General features: G+C 49.2%; 2 protein-coding genes across 2 annotated transcripts; both read right to left on the bottom strand.

The window, feature by feature from the left end:
• Window positions 1-5,670: 5,670 nt before the first annotated feature.
• Window positions 5,671-8,656, bottom strand: Gstm3 (glutathione S-transferase mu 3). Its single transcript, XM_057793606.1, has 8 exons — window positions 8,507-8,656; window positions 8,083-8,158; window positions 7,735-7,799; window positions 7,083-7,164; window positions 6,862-6,962; window positions 6,282-6,377; window positions 6,082-6,192; window positions 5,671-5,858 (listed from the first exon to the last, which is right to left on the bottom strand). The coding sequence occupies exons 1-8, from the start codon at window positions 8,552-8,554 to the stop codon at window positions 5,760-5,762; spliced, it is 678 nt and encodes a 225-aa protein (XP_057649589.1). The 5' UTR covers window positions 8,555-8,656; the 3' UTR covers window positions 5,671-5,759.
• Window positions 8,657-11,062: 2,406 nt separating this feature from the next.
• Window positions 11,063-22,682, bottom strand: Eps8l3 (EPS8 like 3). The gene is made up of 18 exons (XM_057792989.1): window positions 22,652-22,682; window positions 22,449-22,513; window positions 20,790-20,948; window positions 20,371-20,520; window positions 20,200-20,255; window positions 19,712-19,828; window positions 19,599-19,639; window positions 19,387-19,505; window positions 19,059-19,179; window positions 18,916-18,977; window positions 18,647-18,721; window positions 18,166-18,314; window positions 13,201-13,282; window positions 12,957-12,991; window positions 12,294-12,477; window positions 12,003-12,131; window positions 11,663-11,736; window positions 11,063-11,207 (listed from the first exon to the last, which is right to left on the bottom strand). Exons 1-18 carry the CDS (start codon window positions 22,680-22,682, stop codon window positions 11,063-11,065), a joined length of 1,794 nt encoding a protein of 597 aa, XP_057648972.1.
• Between the last annotated feature and the right edge of the window lie 1,352 nt (window positions 22,683-24,034).

Below are 24,034 nucleotides of genomic sequence, written 5' to 3'. Positions count from 1 at the left end.
AGCCCACAGCAGCCGCGGCTACTATGGACTCAGCCCTGGTTTCCTATGCAGGGCCTGAACAAGATGATGTAGATGAAAGGAATGTAGCAGGAAGGGACTCTGGAGGACCTCAACAAAATACAAGCTGAATCCAACTGCATGTTAAAAAGATTATTCTCCTAGAGCAAGTGGGATCTGTCTGAGGGGTGCAGGCACGGGTCAACGAATACAAGTGAATGCATAGGCTAGGACACACCAAGAGAATGAAAAATTGAGGTGATCATTGCAATAGATGCAGAAAAAGAATTAAAAAAAAAATCCAACATCCCTTTGGGATTGACAACGCTCAACAAATTAGGTAAGAAAAAAAACGCACCTCAAAGTAACAAGGGACACATATAATAGATCAACAGCCAGTTCCATACTGAAGGGGGAGACGCTAAGTGCCTTAATTTTAAGATCTGGAACAAGGTTAAAAAAAAAAAAAGCCCATTTTCACCTTTTATTTTCCCCTGCTCTCTTCAGCGACTGCTCTAGTAGCCAGCTCTGCCCAGGGAGGGGGAGTAGCCACTCCTGGGGGGTGTAATCTCTTCTAACCCCCTCACACTTGAGAAGCCTTAGGAGCTTCTCTTGGGCAGAGGCACCCCTGGTGGGCCCAATACCCAAAGTTTCCCTTTCTCTATTGTTCATGGCTAATGTTACCTTTTCAACCAATGATCTGTATAATTGGAAAGCTCAGAACCCATGTGCTCTGAAAAGCTTTCTGGAAACGGTCTTTTATAGCCACCAGCTGACCTGGTATGAGTGTCAATAGTGCCTGGCTACTCTCTTCATGGCTGAGGAGCCAGATAAAATCTAGTTTGAGAGTAGAAACACCACCCTGAGGTCTGGTGGGGGATGAGTGCCTGACACCCTATTGCTTTCCACCTTATTTTTTGAGAGAGGGGATCTCTCTGAACTTGAAACATACTGTCTAGACTGGCTGGCAGCAGGCTCCAGGGACTTACCTGTCTCTATGCCCCACAGTGTCCTGCTGTGTGTGGGGGGGGTTTCCATGGGTGCTGGGGATTTGAACCCAGGTCCTCACGCTTGCATGCAATTACTTTACCAGCTGAGCCACAGATGGCTATTATTACACTTCAAAACAGAACAGGCTTTTCTCGAACAAGTTACACTGTGAGATAGTCGCACAGTCTCCCCCAAAGCGTGATCCACTTGAGAGGCCTTAGGGTCCATTGCATTACCTATACCCCATAGATCTCTCTTGTGAACTGTGCTTTAGGAAGGAAGCAGAGGTGATTTCAATCTCATTTGAAAAAGCATATCAGGTTTTCAGACACCTGCAGTCTAGAGAGGGTGAGGCAGCAGAATCACCATGTATTTGAGGTAACTTGGCTATACATAAGACCTAATCTGAAACAACCAAAGAGAATATTTGGTAATACAATTGGAAATTGTATACCTTATTAAATATAGATATATCTAATAATTTGAATTCGTTTCAAACTTGCAACCCTATGAACATTACTCCTGTTTGTGTTACTTCTATTTTATTGAAGACACTTCCTTCTAATAACACAGCAGTATCGACTTAAGAGTCAAATACATACACCCATTTAATCTTTTCTTCCGGATTTAAGTCTCATGTAACACGTCACCTATAATTATTCCCATTGAAAATCTCATAGGCACATTACAAGCCCATCCTTGTCTGTTTTCAAAAGTATTTCATTCCCTTTGGCCTAAGCGTGGAGTGAGTCAGGCTATGGTATCAAATAACCCATTCCCAGGCCCCAGAGCTCATCTGTCCTCACGGACCTCCGCGAAGTTGAACTTCTGTCCCAACTCTGAGCATTTCTGCCTGAATTACTTGCATTTATTTTAGGAACAAGCAGTCCTGGTACTCTGTGTTCTGCCTTCAGGCAGAACGGGGAGAGCTCCACGGAGCATGGGCCGATGTGGGAACTTGGGCACTGGCTCTTCAGGATACTCCTTGGGAAATATGTAGAATTTCTATTATGTTTAAAGGGCCAAAGTGGGTGACGAGTCCATATTTAGGATTGAGAGGCTCATGGAGCTTTCTCAAGGGGAAGCGGTGGCTTCCACAGGCCTCCACAGGTGTCAGTTCTAGGCTTGGAGGAGAAGAATGGCATTGGGCTAGACAACGGGGCTGCAGAGAAAGCAAAGAACAACCGGCTATGTCAGAAGCAAAAAGAAAAGAAAAAAAAAAAGAAAAAGAAAAGCATGGTGCTTCATGGAGTTTAGATTTGTAAGTCTGTATAATATTTATAATATTGATCTCCCAGTGTTCAAGGAATACTGACTTAATGCTCAGAACAATCTGGGTAGCAGTTCACTTATTGGAGAAGACCTGTGCACAGGAGGCTACCATTGGTGGGGGCCTGGAAGATTTCGCGTGGGTACCCAGGCTGTGGTTAGCTAGAGTCCAACCTGTGCTCCACAGGGAGTTCAGTGAGGTTGAACCCAGCAGCAAAGTGATGGGGGCTGTTGGCCCACTAGGAAAAGCACTGACTACATACATTCCAACCTTTCTCCTCCCCTTTGCCATCCAGCTCAGTCATTCTTTCTCAGCATGGTCATTTAAGGGATCGGTCCACAGTGGAGAAACAGGAATGTGTAATTTCCATAGAGAGGCCAGGTGTTCTCATAAGCCCTCTTAAGCTGGCTTTCCAGGCAGATCCAGACCTAGGGTATCAGTGTCCCTGCTCCGCCCACTGCAACAGGAAGCAGCTCTACCATGAATTGTCTTTTAATCGCGTAAGCTGGTTTCCATTTGATTGGGAAATGCTTTAAGCTGGATGCTAAAGCTTCAACAACAAAACCAGCCAACCTCCCTAAGACTTTCGGGGAACTGCTCCACCAAACTGAAGGCATTGATAAGGCCTTTTTACCTATTGAGGTGGCTCATATAAATTCATCACTAATTTATCAGTATTTGCACCCCCCTGTCTTTCTGAGATGATAGGCTATCTTCACTAGAACCAACCAAAAGGGGGCCGTTGGTACAGCATTATTTTCTTGGACTGTGTTAGAATTAAGAGTTCAAGACTGACTGGGGACTGGAGAGCCACTTCTCTTCCTTTTGAGATGCTCACTGCTTTTTGGATCATATAAATGACCATAAATATAATGCCCAGAAAAAATAGATATGATTTATTCATAATCTGAATATCTGGAATTCATAGTCATATATAGATGAAGTGTGTTGTATGCTTTCTTAGTCTCTTTAGAATTTATATTAGAAGATAGAAGGCTAATTTTTCTATTTCCTTGCCTTCTGCCTTGCAGTGAGTAAACTCTGAGATGGCTTCTACATCCCCAATTTGTGTCCCTTGTGTATTTGCCCTCCCCTTGAGTGGCTAATTTCCCTCCAATTGCACGTGGATTTTCTGCCACTGTGACAAATACCCGGGATAAATCGGCCTTAAAGGGGGAAGGATTTATTCTGACTCAGAATGTCAGAAACTGCAATCCCTGGCCCTGTTGCTTTGGATCTGCAGTAGCACAGTTCCTTGCGATGAGAGCATGTGCCTCTTAACCTGTGGCAGTCAGGAAGCAAGAGACAAGAGGCTGGGAGGGGAAAGAGACAGGAAGGAAGGAAGACAGGTTGGGAGAGACAGAAGGACCAGAGTTCCATTTTCCTCCATGGACCCCTTTTCTTAAAGGGTCTACCACCCCCAGAAGTACCACCAGCTGAAGGACAAGCCTTTAACATCGGCTTTCGGAGGGCATTCAGTGTTCAAACCGTAACAGGACAGACACGGGATGTAAGTGCCATGGTTGTTATACATGATTACATCTCTCTTCCCAGGAGATTCTTTTACTGACTTTGGTAGCCATATTTTGGCAAGGTCTTGTTTACAAGGAAGAGAAGGTGGCCTCTAGCTGTCACCCATCAAGAAACTGAGGTGTCTGTCTAGCAGGGCAGCAGAAATTGAATTCTATCAACATCATAAGCTTGGAAGCAGATCCTCATCCAATCAGGCCTTGAGATGTGATCATGACCCTCACTCACATTGAATACAGCTTTCATGAGAACTGAGCTGAATCTCAGTAAAGCTGAGGCCAGACCTTTAGAAACCATGGTCTAGGAGGCATGTGCTATATTGGGCTGATAAATTTGTAATATTGATACACAGCAATGAATAGCGTATTGCTATTTGTTTTCTGGTCGTCTTGTCCATCTGGTTACAGCAGTGCCCTAAGCCTCTCTGTCCTTGTCAAATCCCCGAAGTCTTAGCAGGGCATACCATACCCTCACGCTGGAAATTCATGTCCCACAGCCGAGACATTGACCTCAACACCTAACTACTGCTGGCAGGAATTCTGAAGGGTGGCAGCTGGGCCACGAGCCTAAGATCTTGCATCTCCACTGTTCTGGAGGCCCTCCAGATAGCACTGGGTTTCAGGCCTTTCCGACTGTGTCCCTTACTGGTGAGCTCTTTGGTGTCTGATCTCCAGGTCGTTCTCTGGGGAGTGAAAAGCTTCATAAAAATTGTGTTCTGGAATGGAGAGCAATGACAATTCAGTCTCTATAGGAGTCAACTTTAAGTTTGCTTCCTTTACTTAAAACTAGTTATGCACGAACACATTCTCATAGTTAAAACGGTATACTTTAAGGGAATACTCTTAGCTTATCTCGGAAATCGCCTTTAAGTCCTACTCTTGAAACTTGGTCATTTTAGCTTTGCCTGAAGCCAGCCTCCTAGTCAGCTTGGTCACGTCCCCCTATGCTCTTAGGCATTCGCTTAAATGTGTCTGTGGGAAAACGGATGCTTTTAAATCATTAAAGAGGTGTGCTGTGCTTCCTTATTTGTAAACTAGTTTGGGGACTCAACAAGTACCTTGGGGATCCTTCCATGCTGATTCCTGTAGTCCTTTCTGTGTGCACTTGGCTGTACTTGCATGCGTGTGCTCACATGTGGAAGCTGGACCTCAGGAAGCCATCCATCTTTCTCCCTGGTCAGGAACCCATTACCTGGCTAGACTTTGGGCAGGAATCTGCTTGTCTCTGCCTCCCTAACATTGGCATTATGAGTGTTTGCCACCACACCCACCTTTCATTCTCCTTTATGCAATATGTTATTCCCTAGCGCTGCTGGGCATTTATGTGGCATCTACTTGTTCCTTTATGATACAATTTACCTCTCGGGGTATACACGTTTTCAGTGAGTTCATAGGGGAAGAACGGCTGGGCCGCGGGACAGGATTTGAATTTGAGACTGGTGAATTATTTCTCAGGTACCTGTATCAATCCTCAGGTTCACCAGCTGTCCATCACCTAGCATGAGGTTTAGGGCTGTTTAATTAGTAACCAACTGTTCCAATTCTACTGACAAGCCCACAGTTTACAATGCCAGCTTTATCACATTAAATGCTCTCCCGTGTCCAACATAGGCAGTTTGTGAGTTCCAGTTCTGTTGAGTCTATCAGCACCACACACATTTACTTGATTATCTTCCTGGCTCCATAAGAGCCCCATGTCTGTTTAAAGCAGCTTCCGCCTGACACGGGGCAACACCTCTATTTCCAGTGTCCACTCCAGCTTGGGAAAACGTCTTGCCCTTGAACTCAGCTGGGAAGTAAGGGAATGTCATTCTTATCATCCCCTCACCCCTCCTCCTTTGGTCTTTACCCCAACAAGAAATCCGCCCAGACACCAGCTAATGTAACTGCTGTTTATTAGAAAGAGCAGAAGAGACAGACGCAGGCCCTCGGGATGGAACGGCCTAGTGAGCAGCAGCAGCAGCGTCCCTGGCTCAGCATAAGCACTTGTTGCCCCACTTGGCCATTTTGTTGTTGATTGGAATCTTGAAGAAGCGGTCACACTGCAGGAACGCAGCAATTTTCTCCAAAGCCTGAAGGAACAGCATACCAGGCCTCATTAGGACTCCAGTCCCGCCTAGCAAACCCACACCGAGAAACAGTGGCATTCACATGCTGCCTGCCTTCACCTAGTTCTTTCAGCTGTTGCTTAGCAACCCAGAGGCACCTACTGACTCCTTTAGGCAGAAGTACAATGGGACCTGCTGGGTGTAGGAAGCCTGTGCTTTTTCTGTGAGAAAGGGACATGGAAATCACCTCAAAACGGCACATGAAAGCCTTCAGATTTGGGAACTCATCCAGGCACTTGGGCTCAAACATCCGGTTCTGGTCCAGGACATCATAGGTGAGGAAGTCCACAAAGGTAAGCTAGAAGGAGGACAATGAGATGTCAGGCCTGAGGAATGAACCAGGACCTGCAGAGACAGGCGGGCTCCTCTCCCGTGTCCCCTTCCTACCTTTTCCCCTGCAAACCATGAGAACTTCCCCAGGAACAATGAGAATTGCTTCAGCTGTGCAGGGAGCTGCTCCAAGTACTGAGGCTTCAGGCTTTCCTAGGAGGGGAAGAACAGTGCTGTTCTTGGACAGATGTGATGGTTCGACGGGGGTGACCGGAGTTTGATTCCCAGGTCCACATTAATGCTGTCTTTGGACTCTGCACACCTTTCTCTCTCTCTCTCTCTCTCTCTCTCTCTCTCTCTCTCTCTCTCTCTCTCTCACACACACACACACACACACACACAAACACAATAGCTGACAGCTGTAGTTGGGGCCTGGCCCAGTGATGGACACAGCGGACCTTTCTCTAGGCAGTTTCTTTCCGTTTTTACTTGGAGGAGGCAGGACAGGGAGCTGGCTTTGGAAAGGAAGAGACACTAATGCCGAATTACACAACAAAACAAACCAAAAAATAAAACCTGTTTCCAATCCTTACAGATTGGGTCAATGAAAAGATGGCAACCACAGAAGGGAGCCGAGCCAGTTCTTAGCACGTTTGCCTGAAACCCAGCACGGCTGATTCCCCATAACACAACTCACGTGATCAGAATTGTAGCAGAGGCGAACCAGCTGCATGCGGAAGTCCATTATCTGGTTCTCCATGATGTCCACTCTTATCTTCTCTTCTTCAGTGTCCCCACCTGGAGGTCAGACGGCAACGAGTCACCCTCGGGACTACCCGCCTCGGGCCGGCCTCGGGTCGGCCTCGGGTCGGCCTCGGGCCAGCCTCGGCCCTCTCACATCAGCGCTGGGCCACTCACACATGTTGTGCTTGCGCGCGATGTACCGCAAGATGGCGTTACTCTGCGTGATCTTGTTCTTCCCGTCCATAAGGTAGGGCAGCTGGAAGGAAACCGGGACATAGTTCCACTCTTCGGGAACAGAGACTTGCAAGGCAGTAAACATGAGATAACAGAAGCTCGGAGAAAGAAAAGAGCACTCGGCCCCCAGCTGATTCTAGACAAGCGCTCTGGATTCTGTGTGTCAGTGAGAATGTACGCGTGGCGTGTCCACTTTCTCAGAATACTTTTTATAAACAAACCGTAAATATTTTATATTTTAAAGTAAAACTAAGAGTAGTGTGTTTATGGATACATTAAAGAGCATTTAACAACCATGACACTTAAGAAGATACTGGGACAGATCGAGGAGATTTCTATCAGTGACAAAGTCACACCCCTGGGCTAAGTAATGTCTCTTATAGCCTGTCTTTTTGAGAGAGAAAAATGTTAGTGTTTGATAGTCGTTAGTGGGAGTTAAAATGTTGCTCTCCCCCTGTTCAATGGTCTTTGAATTCTATCCATTCTCTCCATCTGAAGAGCCTCTATTCTAGATTCAGCCAAACCAGAGACGAAGTAAAAGACTGATAGCCAGGTGGCCTTCCCTTCTGCCCACTCCTCCAAAGCCACCTACGTTAGGAAAATCCAGATCTAGCTTGAATTTCACGTCCAGCCATTGGCTCCTATCATAGTCAGGAGCTGTAAGAGAAAAATGGAACCCGACTCCCTTACCAGTCAAGCCGAGAAATGACTTAGTCCTGATACCTCAAGTTCCCAATCCCCAAAACCTAACGCTTGGGTTTCTACAGCCTATGTATTAAGATTTGATTGGGCAACAAGAGGAAATCCCATGACTGAACTTCTCTTGACACAGTTCCCAGTTGACTGGAGCCAGGGACCCATACAACCTCGGTGTAGTGTTCCTCCCTGGATGAAAGACAACTGGAGGGCCAGGGTGGCCACCGGCACCCACAGACATTACCTTCCCCACACGTGTACCGTTTCTCCTCATAGTTGGTATCAGTATACTCCAGGAGCATGCGGATGGCATGAGCCAGCTAAAGGTAGAGGGGCGGAGAGGTGAGATGGAGAAGGACCCCGGTCAGCGCGCCTGCGCGGTTGCCACTCGCTCCCAACCCCCGCCCGTCAACGTCCCCAGCCCAACGCTGCGGAAGTCCCTGTATCGTGTCGTGGGGGAAGTTGTCGTTAAGCAGCCCCTTCGCTCTGGCCCCGGTCTCCTCCTCTCCCCCGGGCCTGGGGACCCCACAGAATGGCCGGAGTTAGGCCTTGGAGGGCAGCTCAGCTGACCCTGGTCACAACTGGGAGGCCCCCTCCGCACTGGCTGCAGCCCACCGACACCGCCTGCATCTCTGTCCCAGCAGCTGGGCTGGCGAGGAGCCACTCACCCCGCGGATATCCCAGTAACCCAGAACCATAGACGATTTAGTCGACATCTTGAAAGATCTGAGCCCCTGCGAGGATATGCGGAGGCTTGTGGGCGCCCAACTTTATACTGGATGCTGTGGGCGGGGCCAATGTGATCGGACTGGCTCCTCCTTCCTCGCCCCGTGCTCCACCCGCCTTTCGCGTGGTCGCGGGGGCCACGGGCGCGCACGCGCAACTGCGGCGCCTGAAAGCTTGTGTTGCGAACTTCCTCCCTGGCTGCTGATGCTTCCACACCCCGGCAGTGGGGACCTGGACCCTAGTTACCCGGGGAGCGTGAGGGTCATGCCGCATAATGAGCTGGTGTTGGTCAGCGGGAGTTGGAATTCTGAGCTCAAGGGGACCGCTGTCTTTGGCTCCTTTGGAGGGACATGTGAAGGGCTAAGAAGGAAAACACAACAAGAACTAATAAATCACGTAGACACATAAAACTGTGAGGTAGGAAATGATTTGGGTATAACAATACCTAAAGTTCTTTGGGGGGTAGAACTATCTACCCAAGATACACAGTGGCTCTGTCAGTTCTGGGCAGGCAAGAGGATTTGTGGGCTATTGTGGAGGAGGGGTTAGGGGAGTCCAGAGTTGTTCTGCTCACCTTCCACAGCACAGCTACTCAGGGCTCCCAACATTTACTCCTCGAGCCTGGGTGGTGGGAAATCGTGCTTTTCCATAGTTTAGCTGAATCAAGCTTCAGACTTTATAAAAAGATGTTGTACTAAAAAAAAGAAGAAATCAGTATAGAGACACGCGACTTTATAATCCCCCCAAGAAAACAAAAGCCATTGACAAACTAACCTGAAGCACTAGACTAAATCGCACCCCCGCGTATAGAGCATCCCAGCATGCCATGCAATGGTCTGGGTGTTTGGCTTGTAGTTAATATAGTCCAATTCAGGCTGTGTGCAGCCGGTGTTCTGCCTATTTTCTGGAAAAAGGAGTGGAGGCCTAGAGAAGATGTGTATGCCCATCAAGTTCCCCTGGTGATCCAGGATTCAGATTGAGGATGGTCTAATACTTTTACTGGTTCCACTGTGCTAGCTGTATAGCCTCTTACCTCACCATTGTCTTTAATATGAAGTCAGGGGAACACTCGAGGTTTTCCCTGATTTTTAGCTCTTAGAAGCCAAGGCCGATGGGTTAGTATCTCCTTCCATTTTAAGACCTTAACTTTTCTGATTAAGTTTGCCCTTGATAAGACTCCAAAGTCCTTTCCTCCTCCTCCTCCTCCTCCTCTCCTCCTCCTCCTCCTCCTCCTGTGGGCTTGGATAAATTCAGCCAAAAAAGATTTCCTGGACCTTCTTAAGACCTTACAAGGGGATCTTAAATCCACGAGAACATTGAACCTTACCCATAGAGTATATCAACGAAAGCATAGCTTCTCTTCTGTGGAGAAGAGTTCATTTCATGAGTTTTGAGACCAAAAGACAGGAGATGCCACACACAACCAAACACACACTTAACCTGAGGACAGAGGTCCAGAGGGTGAACCGACTTGCCTGAGTTTGCACAGTGGACCTGAGAACTTGCCCCTCCCAGGTAATATGCCTGTGTTCTGCCAGTAACGAAACAGGCAGGGGGAAGCTCATGATTGACCCATCTAACAAACAGTAGTTGAAGTGGAAGTTCCCAGGAAGAGCATGTGGTAGGTACCTCACCTCTTCACGCTCCTCTGAATCACCAGCCAGCGTGAGCAAAGCCCACAGCTGTCAGCAGCAGCTTCTCTGCCGCTGTGAGTGCCATGCCTTCAGCTGTACCAGGAGCTTTGGAGTAGACTGAGAGCCATGATCATAGGAGGATAGCAATGATGAGCATTGCTCCTTTGGGAGTTTGTTTAGAGAGGAGAAAGAGAATGGACCACAGTCCCCAGAGGCTGATGCTCAGCTCCAGGTTGCAGTACACTCTCTCTCTAGCTCAGTCTGACCAGTAGAGGTTGTAGGGTTGTGGTTATTTTATACCCAGTATCCCGGCTCCCTGCTTCCTCCCTTTGGTTCCCATCAGGCCCAGAACAAACGGCAAGGGAGAGGCATATAACAGGCTTAAAGATGCTTTTTATTGGAAAGGAGTCAGAACAAGAGATTAGGAATAAGAATGCCAAGCTCAGGATAGGGGTAAAATAAATAGTAACCGGAGAGGAGTTCCAACCCAACAAGGGCACCATTTGCCTCAAAGTCTGGGTCTATTCATCTTCTTTGTTGTGTGGTCTGGGATATGTAGTTTGCCACAAACTGAAAGAGGACTTCTGAGGGCTCTAACTGGGTACCAAACACTCCATCTTGGATATGAGAGGTCTTTGGTCTTGGAGGTATTTGAGCTGGTATCTAATGACTCATCTAAAGGAAGAAAATAATTCAGATGCAGCTGGCTCCAAGTGAGGGATCCCCAGAGATCATACCACCAATATGATTAGAGCTTCCAGACACCTGAGTGGAGAAGCTGAGTCCCCGGAGGAATATCCCACACCTAGTGTTCCCAGTTCTCCCTTTCTCAGCCCAAGAGGATATAAAGCCTCTGGGCGGGAGTCAGGACCTCACCCCCAGCATCCTTCTAACAGCATCCAGCCGGGCCTGGATCCGTGGGGCCTCCTGTGGGCACAGCATCTGCAGCTCCCCTGGTCTCATGTGAAGTAGCTGGTTCCCCATCAGGGACCCCAGGGTCCTTACGGTGCTGTAAATAACAACAGTAAAATCCATCAGAGGTGGGGAGGATGAATGCTTGGCCTCAGCATTTGTGTAGAGAAGGCAAGTTGGGGGTTACAGGAATTAGGTATCTGCAGGTGCAGGAGTAAGTCAGTTACAGAACTCCTAGGTTTGAGGGCACAGCACTTTAGAAGAGAATGTTCTGGAAGGGAGGGAGGGGTGGGAAAGTGACAGCCCAGGTTCTTCCAGAATTCACTCCCCTTGACTCTTGCTCTCTCACTACACGTGGTCCCCTACCCTGGGCTCAGACAAGCAACCTTCTCCTGTCCTCTTTCGCTGAGCAAAGAAAGTCTAAGATGGAATCATCACGCACAATGGAAGCTAGGTTGCATGTCAAGGTCTCTGAGGGGGAAGGGGCCTGCGGTTCTCACTTGAGCCCTTTACGAGGCTCTCCCCTCACCCCCCATGAGACTGGGCACTCACATGGTGGAGAAGTTCTCCGCTTGTAGCCAAGCTGTGACTTCATCGGGCTTTGAGCTAAGACGAAGCATTGGAGCCTAGAATGAAGGATACTTGAAGTCAGAGGTCATCCCTTTCACAGCCTCCCATATCGCATCCCTTCTACTGAGATCCATCAAGCTCCCTATCGTACCTTCTGGTTTTCTGGTTTGGCAGGGACCCTGACTTAATTTTTGTTCAGACCCTACCATGAACTTGCACGAACACAGGAAGCATGCAGTGATAGCGATGCAACTGAACTATGACCATCTCTGTTTGTCACCTCATCCTCCCTCAGGACTCGGCTCCCTAGGCTGAGTGGTACCCTAAAGGATGATTGTCTGTGGTTTCTAGGGCCTCCAGCAGGCAGGGGCTCCAGGATGTTGCTGGGAATGTAACCCGTCCGTCCTGCTTCATTCTTCACCAGCCACCAACGCTTGCTCTGGTCCAGGACCTGCCGAGAATCGCCACGTCAGCCACTAGAACCTCTGTCCCCAAGGCTTTGTCCTTCTGTGGTCTTTCCCATTTTCCTTTTCTCTCTGTAAGCCACCCACTCCAGGCGAGCTGGACCTCCCACCAACCACCTCTTTTTTCTGGCCTCAAGCATAGGCCTCACCTCCAGAATCTCCCCCTCGGCCACAGTCAGTTCCCGTGGATTCCTGGCTTCAAACTCATACAGGACTTGCATTTTCAGGGTGGAGTCGGCAGGTATGGGACTGGAGGATGGGAGGTTTGAGTCCTCGCTATGGTTGTATGGCTCATCTGGAGGGAAGTGCAGGCTGCTCCTCATCCTAGAACCTCTGAGTAGAGGGGAGAGACAGAGTCGGGATGGCTTGACAGAAAGGAACTGTGCCCCTGGCCCAGCCAGCTCCTAGTTACGGTCTGTTGGTGACTTTTTGGGGTTTCCATAGTGATGGCTCTAGTGTTAGGTGGGGATTCAGGTACAAGGTTTTGCAGACAGGGGTGGGGGAGGGCTCTGAAATGTCATTTATCTCTGAGAACATTTCCAGAAGTGGGATTTTCTGGATCTTGATTCTGCTCTGAGCACTTTATACCTGAGCTTTGGGGACTCAGAGGCTACAAGAAGAATTCAGAGACTGGGAGGTAAGAAACTGGTTTTTTTCACCCAAGGTAGAGGAGAGACATCATCGCACATGTGCATAGCCAGCTAAGAGTTAAGTGCAAATGGTCTCTGGGATGTAATGATCCACAGGTATGAAGGCTCTGCTCTCTACCTCCCTCCCTGTGACTGTGAGCATCCACTAAACATGTGACATACCGGAAGGAAATAGAATCCTGGTTTCTTAGGGGTTCCTATAAGAAACAAAACCAGAGTAGGTTAGAACAGGAGGTACCCAGTAGAGTGGTGAGGAGGGCTGCCCAACCATCACAGGCCTCCAACCCCTGCCTCTTGTCCATTGCCTCCCCATCAGGTACCCATATGACCCACCCCTTAGTTGTTGTGTGGTTTTGATCTGGACTGGAAGAGCTTTGTGTAGGTCTCCATGCTAAGCAACCCTTACCATGAAGTAGGGCTCTGGAATCTGCCAGCCATCGGAGAATGTGGGTTGGTAGGGTGGTGGTTCATCGCCTATCCAGTCAGCCCTGAGGGGAGAACAAAGCTGGGTCTAGGACCACTGTGTGCCAGGCTGTGGGATGTGACAAGGGGGCGATGAGAAGGCCTAGCCTCAGGGAGCTGTGGCTAATGGGGACATGGTGAATGTATGCTTATGACAGGCTACAGAGAACCCACAAAGGAGCAAGTGGCTAAGCAGGAACAAGACCAACAGTGTTAAGTATCTGGGGGCAGCTTCACCTTGGTCCCAAAGTGACAGCCTTGTCACCTCCCTAGGAACACAGGGGACACTCGGTCACCCTCATTAAAGTTTAGAATTAAAGTGGTGTAATATAGAGTATTGGGGCTGGAAGATTCCTTTGGGGACTTTCAAAGAGCAACCCTACCTCCTTTTATTTATTTATATTTAAAATAGATTTTTTTTTCATAAAATACATTCTGATTATGGTTTCTTCTCCCCCAACCCTTCCTAGATCCTTCCTTACTCCCCAAGCAACCAAATCCACACCCTTTCTTTTTCTCTCTCACTGGAATACAAACAGGCATCTAAAAAAAAAATGAAATAGAATGAGGTAAAACAAATAAACCAGAGTAGGAGATAAACAAACAAGTGGAAGAAAAAGAGCCAAAGAAAAGGCTCCGGAAGCACATATAGATGTAGTGACACCCATATGCACATACAGAGACAACCCATAAAAACACAAAAGTGGACATAACACCTGTAAGGTAAAAGAAGAGGAGGAAGAGAAGAGGAGGAGGAGGAGGAAGAAGAAGAAGAAGAAGAAGAAGAAGAAGAAGAAGAAGAAGAAGAAGAAGAAGAAGAAGAAGAAGAAGAACCCTTACAAAGCATTATGTGACAATGAACCTTCAAAAAATGCCATTGATTTCATTTTGCGTCACTACTACTTGGCCTGGAGTCTGGCCTTCAGAGTAGTTTGTACACCCAATGAGACTCCATTAGGGAAAAATAATTTTTCATTTGTGAACAGTTAGGTTACGGATGGAGGCTCGTGTCCACTTCCCCTCTCAGCACTGGGACCCCATCTGGCCCAGAGCCGTGCAGGCCCTGTGCATGCTGCCACTGTCTCTGTCCCACCCCTTTTAAAACACTTTTATTTTTGAGACAGTATTCACTGAGTTGTGCAAGCCTAGAACTCACTGTGTAGCTCTTGCTGACCTTGAACTTGCAATCCTCCTGCCTCAGCCTCCAGGGCTGGCCTGTTCAGTACTTTTCTAAACTGTTTGCAGTGTCCCCACAGCAGCTCTCTGTCCTTCTGGCTAAGCAGCATGAAGAACTTCCATCACAGAAGACACATGGCAGTGGGGCTGCTCTGCCTGATGCCAGGATGGGCTCCTACTTGCCTCTCGCCTCCCCCTTGCCCACAGCCCAGGACCACACCATTTCTAGACTCCAGGTTTATCTGCCCGGGAATGCTCACTCGCCTCTCGAAGTTCCTCTCCTCGCCTCACTGGGGCAGCAAGAAAAGTGTCCTCTAAAGTTAGTACAGCCTCTCTCACTCGATGGTACACGATTCACACAGGTCTGTTTCTTAGCGTGCTGCACTTCCTGGCTGGGGGCGGGGCTGTCTTCCTATCGCTATGGCGGCAGCATAGGCAGGAGCCTATATACTTATTCAGGAGGAGTAAATTCTTCATCAGTGGTGTTTTCTCTGTGCCCTAGAAACATGCTTGGGTCTTCTGTTGACCAGGTTACAACTTCCTTTGGTTATGGCGATGGTCCTGACTGTCTCTTTACCACGCCTCCAGGGAATGTGCGTTCATGCCCTGCCTGTACTTCCTTACCTCTGGTTGCCGCCTCTGCCCCTACTGGACTGAAACTGGTGCACTGAAAGTCCTGATTATCAGGCTGGAGATGTGGTTTTGTTGTTGCTGTTTTTTTTTTTTTTTAATTTATTTTTTTTATTTTTCGAGACAGGGTTTCTCTGTGGTTTTGGAGCCTGTCCTGGAACTAGCTCTTGTAGACCAGGCTGGTCTAGAACTCACAGAGATCCGCCTGCCTCTGCCTCCCAAGTGCTGGGATTAAAGGCGTGCGCCACCATCACCCGGCAAAGATGTGTTTTCTAGCTGAGTGGGGGAGTGCTTGCCTGACATGCTCAAGGCCCTGTGCTTGGTCTCTACCCCCGGGGATGGGGTGATCCTGATCATCTGTTCTCCAAGTCCAGAGACTGTTCCCCATCGTCCTGGGTCACTGGACCATTTAGTGTTACTTACAACTTTGGGTCATTTTGTCTAAAATGTAATTGGACAGAAATTTTGCTCTTCTAAGGACTTTTACATGTCTTTTATTTTCTGTATTTCTTTCATGTTAATCTATTCACTTCTAGTTATTTTAAGAAATTAGGAATCCTTTTAGGGCATATCTGACTTGATGGTTTAGTCATCAAATCTGTGCCATTTTATTAATACTGGGATTGTTCTGCTTCTTCATGGATATTGCTAAAATTATATCTGCCGACCAAGTCTTCCATGTTGCAAATGTGCGTGCGTGCATGCCTGTATGTGTGTGTGTGTGGTATATCCTCACCTTGGTGTGGGGTGCACACATGTGAATGTGTGTGCTTGTGTGTATGGAGGGCAGAGGTTGATACCATCTCCACCTAACTTTTTAGGACACAGTCTGCAATTTAACCTGGTGTGCTTCTCTTCAGCTAAGCTGGCTGTCTCACTCCAGGACCGTCCTTTGTCTACCCTGACTCTCACACTGAGGTTATAGGCATGCTGCCATGCTTGACCTTTATATGAGATCTGGGGATTCAAACTCAGGTCCTCAGGCGTGTGCAGCAGGCACGTTACAGACTATTTCTCAAAAATTTTAAGTAAACTGGGTTTTGAAGCATAAAATGACAGGCCTAATGTTGTGGAATATTTGTACACTGTGTGAAGATGTGTTACAGAAATTGGTATAATAAAAAGATGACCGGCCAATAGCTAGGCAGAGGAGGATAGGCGGGACTTCCAGGGAGAGAGAGGAAGAAGAGAAGAAATCTAGGCACATAAAGAGTTGCCAGCTCGACACAGAGGATGGGCAGTATGGCGACGAGGTAATGCTCCGTGGCAAAACATAGATTAATATAAATGGGTTAATATAAATTACAAGAGCTAGTTGAGGATAAGCCTAAGCTAGGGCCAAGATTTCATAATTAATAGTAAGTCTCCATGTCACTACTTGTGGGCTGGCAGTCCTCATGAAAAAGTCCTACTACAACCTAGCGTGGACATTCCATGTTAAAGGGCCAGAATGAAAGCATCTGAGGCCCTGTCTTGGCCCACCGCAAACCCTGCTCTCCTCTCTTGCTAGCACTCCACATCAGAGCCGTCCCCATGGGTGAGTGAGCCCAGTCCAGCTACAGGAGCCAGTGTCTAAGATGTTATAAGAGGTCCAGACTTTATAAATCCCTTCCTCTGAGTGGCTAGACAAACCACATAAAACAGATCCTTTGGGCTTCAACGATCCAAATGTCCATTGATGAATAAAGGATCAGCAAAATATGACTTGTCCATTCGAGGGAATATTAGTCCACCACAAAAGGAAGGAAATTCTGACACATGCAACAACATGGATGAGTTTTGAGGGCATGCTGATAAAATCAGCTGGCCACAAAAGGATGAACCATGTCTTATTTCACTTATATGAAGTGTCCAGAATAGGCAAACTTATATGGATATAGAGCAAAGGCAACCAGGGGGAGATGGGGAATTATTCTTTGCCAGATATAGCCTTTCTTTTGGGGGTGAGGAAGTTCTAGAGCTAGAGAGTGGTGTTGGGGCACAGTATCAATATATACTTAATGCTACTGAATTATATACTGAAATCTGTATATTATCGTGTTATGTATATTCTAACCATCAAAATAAGTACTGAAACTAATTCATGTCTTTAAGCAAACTGGACAAAACTTCATATGGGCCTGAATTGAAAAGAACTGCTCTTTAGGCAAATGTGTGGGAGTTCCTTCCCAAGCCCCAGACTCTCAAATGACTTGTCTCCCTGCTGATAGCTCTGGACTCTTGATATTTTCTTCTTGTTACCTCTGCTTTTTGCGTCCTCTTTTTAGATCTCTCTCTCTCTCTCTCTCTCTCTCTCTCTCTCTCTCTCTCTCTCTCTCTTTCTCTCTTTCTCCTCTCTCTCTCTCCTCTTTCTGGACAGTTTTTCTGTGTTGCCCTAGCTGTCCTGGAACTCACTTTGGAGACCAGGTTAGCCTTGAACTCACAGAGGTCCACCTGCCTCTGCCTCCAGCTTCCCAAGTGTTGGGTTTAAAGGCATGCGTCACCATGTCCAGCATTTCTGTGATTCGTTTTTGCCTTCTTCCTACTTTCCTTCTGCTTCTCAGAGCCCTACCTTCTGCTACCAACCACACTTGAGGAAGCAAAGTGGATTCCTCACAGGCCTCTCACTGTGGCTACCTGAGACTGACCTATCCCATAGTTGGGATCTCTCAGCTGGGGACCCAGATGTGTGGCCTCTGTAGACTCTTCCTGGGACATGTTAGTCTAGGTTTCCAAGTGAGTCTCCTTCCCAATCCCCAGGTTCTCTAACAGGCCCTATGCCCACCCTTTCAGCCACAGCATCTTGGCTTGCTGGGTCAACTTTTGGATGTTACATCTGTGACATCTCTTTTGTCAGACATTCGTAAATTCTGAACTGGACTAAGGTCAAGTTTTCACTTGGTCCCTGGTGGAAATGAACATACATTTTCGTAGAAGGTTGGCATTTTTCCCCCTCTGAAGTAATGTGTTTCTTCGCTGGGTAAAGGCAGTGTTTAGTAAAAAAGTTGGGAACTCCGTGTAGAGTCCCCCGCGTTCTCGATATGTCTCTGGTTTATGATAGCATACCACCAGGCCACACATCCTGTCCTGCTTTGGTTCCTCCTCACCCGTTGTCTTCACTTACCGGCTGGTGGTCCAGGCTGTGCCTAGCGACTTCCAGAGAGTATTTTCGGGTGGGCTTAGACAGGACTGTAGCAGGTTTATGGCTTTGGGGGTGAGGAGGGGTGAGATCACTTTAGCTGCAAGGTCATCTTCAGGGCACTGTTCCAGGATCTTGAGGAGCAGTGGAAAGAGAGGTTCAGAAAGGAGTAGGAATTGTCCAAAGACCCCTCAGCTCTGTCTCCTCACTTAGTGCCTGTCCCCCGGCTTCCTGTCTGTCTCCCATTTCCTGCCTGTCCCCCCAAATACTAGTGTCCTTGACTCTGTTGCCAGCCCCTCAGGTCTGCTGGGGGGTTTTGTCTTGAGTGGTATTCTGGCATGAAGATGCATGTTGAATAAAGGGCAGGTCCCTCTGCCCTGGGAACTTCCCCCTGCCTCTGTTCCTTCCTCTGCTCCTCCTTGGCTTTACCTTGTCCCCTTTGCCACCCCATCTGCCCTCCACTCACGAATCTCAGGGTTTGGAAGAGGAGGTTCACGAACTCAGGGGCACTTGTTTCCTGCAGCCTTAAGGCCAGCTTCCCCTGAAGACACAGCTCAATGTTGGTTTCCATTCAGCATTTCCCTTCACCAGAACCCTAGCCCCCCATAAGTATGTTGCACCCTTCAAAAGTCCCCAGGGAAGGAGAAAGCTGGAGCAGGGAAAGGTTTAGGTGACAAACATCAGAGAGAGGGGGAGTTAGGGGAGGAGGGCCCAGAGCTGGTCAGAGCCACTAACCAGGAGGTTGAAGCTGAACTTGATCTTTTGGAAACAGTCAATGTACTGTGCTGGTGTTATCTCTGTGGAAGAAGGAATAGAGGTGAGGTTTCCGGGTCCTGCCAAGACACCCCTGCTCCTCTCTCTTGGCATGAAGTGCTTACTATTTTGAGCCTTCTTCTTTTTCCTTCCAAGTTTTCTCTTCTTACGGCTGTCCTTTGCCTTGGCCTCCTTCAGCCTTCCAGCGAACAGCTCAATGTCAGCCAGGAGATGGTTCAGCACCTCCTGGACCCCCAACAACACATGGCCTTGAGTGGACAGTCATGAAAACCCAGAAACTCCCCGCCCTGCCCCTGCTATCTTTCCGCCGGAAGTCCCAGCCTCAATCCCAGCCCTGCCCTGTCTATCCTGGGCATCTGGGTTCCTGAGAATTGGTCCTCCCTTCTCCCAAACCCAGGAAGCCCCAGCAAGCCTCCAACCACCTTCAGTTACCTCATCGATCTCCAGGTCCTCAGGAGATGGAGCACGCCTTGGGGGAGGAGGCAGAGTGAAGTCACTTGGTTCTCGGGCACTTGGGTAGTGTGCCAGGGACCTTGGGGATGGTGGGATGCCTGCAATGGATGAGGAGAGGGGGACCATGACCCTAGAACTTCTTTGACTTGATCCAAACCTTTTCTTCCACTTGCCTTCAGACACAAACTTACTTCGTTCTGGGGTCATGTGGTGTGGCTGTTCTGGAGGAAACCTTTGCTCTGGAGGAAATCTCTGCTCTGGAGGGCACCTCCGTTCTGGAGAGTACCTCTGCTCCAGAGGGGACCTCCGTTCTGGAGAGTACCTCTGCTCCAGAGGGGGTGCCTGTTGTATAGGGAATGACCTTTCCGGAGAATACCCCTTCCATCTGTCCTGACCTGGATGAAGGGCTCCATATCGAGGTCTGCTGAGGGCATGGGGAAAGATACAACTTTGATAAAGTTCTTGAGAGAGATACCTAAGCCCACACTTCTGCCCCACCCTCTCTCCCTAGGAACCCTACTTCTTTTCCTTAGTCTCTACTTGAGCCTTCCCTAACTCCACTATGCTTCACCTGCCTGGTTCCTGGACCTTCCTGGGCTCTATAACAGCTTCTGGGCACAGTATCCAACACACTCAATACATTCCCAACACCCTTCATTGGACTAAGCCTTTATTAGTCCTTGGCATGTGTTTGTTAGGTCCCAGGATCATGAGTTCTCCACGAGTAGCCAGGATATGGTCCTCAGGTCTGAGCTAGGAGGCCCTGGATGTTGCTGAGCAGAAGTGGCCTACCTTTCTTCTAGTTCTTCCTCCAGGGCCTTCTGCAGGCTTGTCCTCAGTTGCTCTGCCTGGAGGAAGCAGCAGTCATTGTGTGTGTGTGTGTGTGTGTGTGTGTGTGTGTGTGTGTGTGTGTGTGTGATGGTCACCAAACTCCACCCCTGGCCACTCTACCCAGTCACTCACCCCTACTTCCTGGCATTGGAAGAGCAAAGTGCTGGTGCCTGGCAGGCCAGACTCCTGCACAGTGACTGACAGGATGGAGTTATAGGAGCAGGTGTTGAGCGCTACATCCATGGCCTTGATGTTGTCCAGGCGGTAAGAATCCAGGTTCTCCTAAGGCAGGTGGAAAGGCCAAATGTGGGGAGGTCACGGAGAGCCCCTGAGACTGTGAAAAGGCCATCCCTGTTCTCTGGTGGGATGGGTAGAGTCTCTACCCCGATTCTTATGCCTCTGTCCCCAGACCTTGTCCTGCCTCTCCCTGGTTTGGGATGTGTATTGAACGTGGAGAGACACTGAGAGGCAGGACACTGAGGGGCAGATAGAGAGCCCGGAGCATCCTAGGTTAGCCAGGGCCCACAGCTGGGTCTGTCGAGAAGGCTGACCTTAGTCTCGATGTCCAGCAGCTGGAGCCAGCCATCTCTGACCTGCAGGAGCAGGTCTTGGCTCCACACTCGCCCCTGTGCATCCATCTCCTGAAGCTTCTGTAGAGCATCCTTCGGTTCCCGGACTCTCTGTGTCCCCAGCTTACATGTCATCAGATGCTAAGGGGATGGGAAGAGACTGGCATTGGGAGAAGGTTTGGAGAGAGGATCCCAGATGACAGCAGGCAGGAAAAAGGAAGGGGAGGAGGAAGGTGTGTCTTTGGCTCCCCCTGTGGGGAGGTCATGCTTTTCAATAAAGCAAGAGCCTCAAGAAGTTGACTTCTTGACAAGGCTTCCAGGTCTAGGGGTTCTGGGACTCCAAAGGAAACATCATTAAGGTGACTGGGTGGTCAGGGGCGTGGGTTCCAATCATCCAACAGTCATTCGAGTTCCTCTGTGTGGGCTATAGGACCTTTCTGGTTCCCTTCACTGCATTTAGAAACTATTGTCCTCAGGTTGCCCTCCCCCCACTTGCTGACCTCACACATCTGACCCCTGCCTTTTTCCATACTCTTGCCCATACCCAGATGTCTTTCCAGCTGTGCCAACCCAGTGTTTTGGGACTCTCAGGAAGATCCTCTTTCTGAGTCTTGCACAGAAAGAGCTCTAGCCATTGCTAGCTCCCAGGTCCTTGCCTTCTGCTGGTCCCATTGTTTGGCAGCTTTTCCCTGGGCCACCCTCCTCTAGACATCCCTCGCCTCCCTCAGCCAAATGTTGCCTTCCTGAATCATCCACCTCTTTCTCCAGTCTTCTGCTGGAGAGAAGCCCTCTACCCCCCTGCTCCCGGACCCTCCATCCTCTCTCCTGCCCCGGTGCGGCCCTCTCACTGCATCCACACCACCAGGACCTCAACAGAGCCTACGGGCCAGTCACCTTGAATGCGCCTCCTCTTGCTCTTGCCTGAAGGGCTTCAGTGAAGCCAGTTCCCAGCCTCACTCTACAGAGACGCTGAACAATGACTGGGGAGCCCCTTCTCTACTGCACTCTGTGTGTCCTACTTGTCTCTCAGTACCTGAGGCTACCAGGGTGGGGGTGAGTTCTGTGCCCCCTCCTGTGCACTGTGGCCACTTCCACGTCCCTAGTTGAGCAAGCTCTCTGACCACATCCTTGAAGTTTAAAAGCCAATTCAAATGACCGGATCTCAGAGTGCCAGCTATCCATTTGGGTGGGGCCAGAGACTCCATTGCAGTGGCTCAGCCTGGCCTGGGAGTACAAGCCAACTCTCCCCCTCTGTGACACTGTCCCTTACAGCTGCCTTAGACCTTCTTCCCCACAGCCATAAGCAATCCCGAACAAAGTACAGGAGGTGGGTCGGAAAAGGGAAGGGTTGGTAGGATGGCTTCTATGGGTCTTGACTATTTACTTTGTCACTTCTGTCTAGGGACCCAGTATCCACTCCCACCACCTCCAGCCGGGCCTGCTCTCCTCACCCTGGGACCGCTCTCTACTTCCCTGAACTTGGCAGGTGTTCAGGCCTCAGGCTTTCTGAGTTTGACTGCACAGAGTTCAGTCAGGTTGAGCCGTCGCGTCAGGGTCAGGTGTACCTATGTTCTGGCAAGGCAAGACATGCCGGAGCTCGTAGCTTTGCTCAGAAACTGCCTGGGACCCAGGGGTACTCACCTCCACTCTGTGCTGTAAGAGGGTAGGTTCTGAGGCCATGCTCTGGGAATACTCCTTCCGGTGCACTGTGGGTACAGAGTCAAGGGCAGGGGCAGCAGAAACAAGGTTAGGGTTGGACAAGTGCAGGGACGGTGGAAAAGACAGGCTTTGGGGAGTTTGACCCACAGGGGAGCTGAGCAGGGGAGGGGAGGCAGAACGCTTACAGTAGATGGCTCTGCTGCTGGGCCGCGACATGTCAACACTGCTGAGGACAGCTTCCTAGAATCACAGTGAACCAGGGACAGTCGTTAGACGAAGGAACAGAAATATAAGGCCCAGGTGCTGCTGCTCTGACCTGGGGAACCCTGTGACCAGATCTGAAGCCCTTAGCTCCAGGGGACATACTCAGAATCTTCTGCATCTAATACCCTGCCCAAGAAGCCTGTCTTGTTAGGCTTGGAGGTCACGGGCCAGGGAAGAAAGCGTCGAGGTCAGGGGACACAACATGAATGGCCTCCCATGGTTTGAATCTGGGTTCGGATCTTACTCCAGGACTAGATGTGAAAGATGCCACGAATAAGTCGCTTCTGTGGGGAGGGCAGAGGGCTCACTTGCTCTCCCTGCCATAGTTAGCCTCCTGTCCAGGCCTGCTTTAATTCTGCAGACAGGGAGGAAGGTCCCACTAACGACCATGCCAGGAAGAATGTATTTGAGTGTGAGACTCTCTCTCTCTCTCTCTCTCTCTCTCTCTCTCTCTCTCTCTCTCTCTCTCTCTCTCTCTCCCTCCCCGCCACCTCTCAGATACAGAGATAGAGGACAGACAGACAGACAGACAGACAGACATATATGGGAGGGGGTGTTGTGTGGAACTTGCCAGGACCTACACTCATCTGGTTCCTGACCGCCACTCCTGCCTCTTTTCCCTCTGGTGTTCCAGATTCTCCCCCAGGTACCCCCTCTCCAACTCTGTAAATCCAGCTTACAGTCAACTGGCTGCTAAACCCTTCTTTAACCATCCCCTGCCCAGAGCATTCCCAAATGACATTTTAAACACTGCGCATTCCTCTCTAACAACAGGAGTGGTCACAGCAGTCCTGTGTTACCCTGAGCCTGCTGCTAAGCCCCTCTGGACCCCACCTCATCTAGTCTCCGCCACTGTCTGTCCCCCGTACTTATACAGTACCAAATGGCGAGCACCACTCTAAGGATTTTGCTTTCGGTGACCCAGCAAGTACTCAAAACAACGCCAGAAGCTGGGAGGTGGTGCGAACGCCTTTAATCCCATCACTCGGGAGGCAGAGGCAGGAGGATCTCTGTAAGTTCAAGGCCAGCCTGGTCTACAAGAGCTAGTTCCAGGACATGCTCCAAAGCTACAGAAAAACCCTGTCGTGAAAAACCAAAATAAATAAATAAATAAATGAAAAATAAAATAAAAAACCAACAACCAAAAAACAACACCAGAGCCAGAACCATTACCCCCACTTCTCAGAGGAGGACTCTCATGTTCAAAAAGGACAGCAGGCTAGGGGATATTTAATAGGGAAATGGTGTCTGTCTTACAAATGTGTCCCTGTCACTAGATGGTGGACCATAGAGGGGGCGCATAA

Source organism: Chionomys nivalis, chromosome 18 (genome assembly GCF_950005125.1).
Source record: "Chionomys nivalis chromosome 18, mChiNiv1.1, whole genome shotgun sequence".
In the NCBI taxonomy this organism is placed as follows: domain Eukaryota; kingdom Metazoa; phylum Chordata; class Mammalia; order Rodentia; family Cricetidae; genus Chionomys; species Chionomys nivalis.
The sequence above is the reverse complement of the archived record's forward strand: the minus strand, read 5'-3'. Positions and strand labels throughout refer to the sequence as shown.

What these genes read in the sequence shown, in the direction of transcription:
- Gstm3 (XM_057793606.1), bottom strand. Translation starts at nt 8,554, where the DNA reads ATGTCGACTAAATCGTCTATGGTTCTGGGTTACTGGGATATCCGCGGG. An exon ending in ACGGTACACGTGTGGGGAAG is followed by an intron (nt 7,800 to 8,082) that starts GTAATGTCTGTG and finishes TTTCTCTTACAG; the next exon opens with CTCCTGACTATGATAGGAGC. An exon ending in CGCGCGCAAGCACAACATGT is followed by an intron (nt 6,963 to 7,082) that starts GTGAGTGGCCCA and finishes TCTGACCTCCAG; the next exon opens with GTGGGGACACTGAAGAAGAG.
- Eps8l3 (XM_057792989.1), bottom strand. Translation starts at nt 22,682, where the DNA reads ATGTCGCGGCCCAGCAGCAGAGCCATCTACT. An exon ending in TCTTACAGCACAGAGTGGAG is followed by an intron (nt 20,949 to 22,448) that starts GTGAGTACCCCT and finishes CCATCCCCTTAG; the next exon opens with CATCTGATGACATGTAAGCT. An exon ending in ACAGCCTGGACCACCAGCCG is followed by an intron (nt 13,283 to 18,165) that starts GTAAGTGAAGAC and finishes TTCTCCCCTCAG; the next exon opens with GGCTGACTGGATAGGCGATG.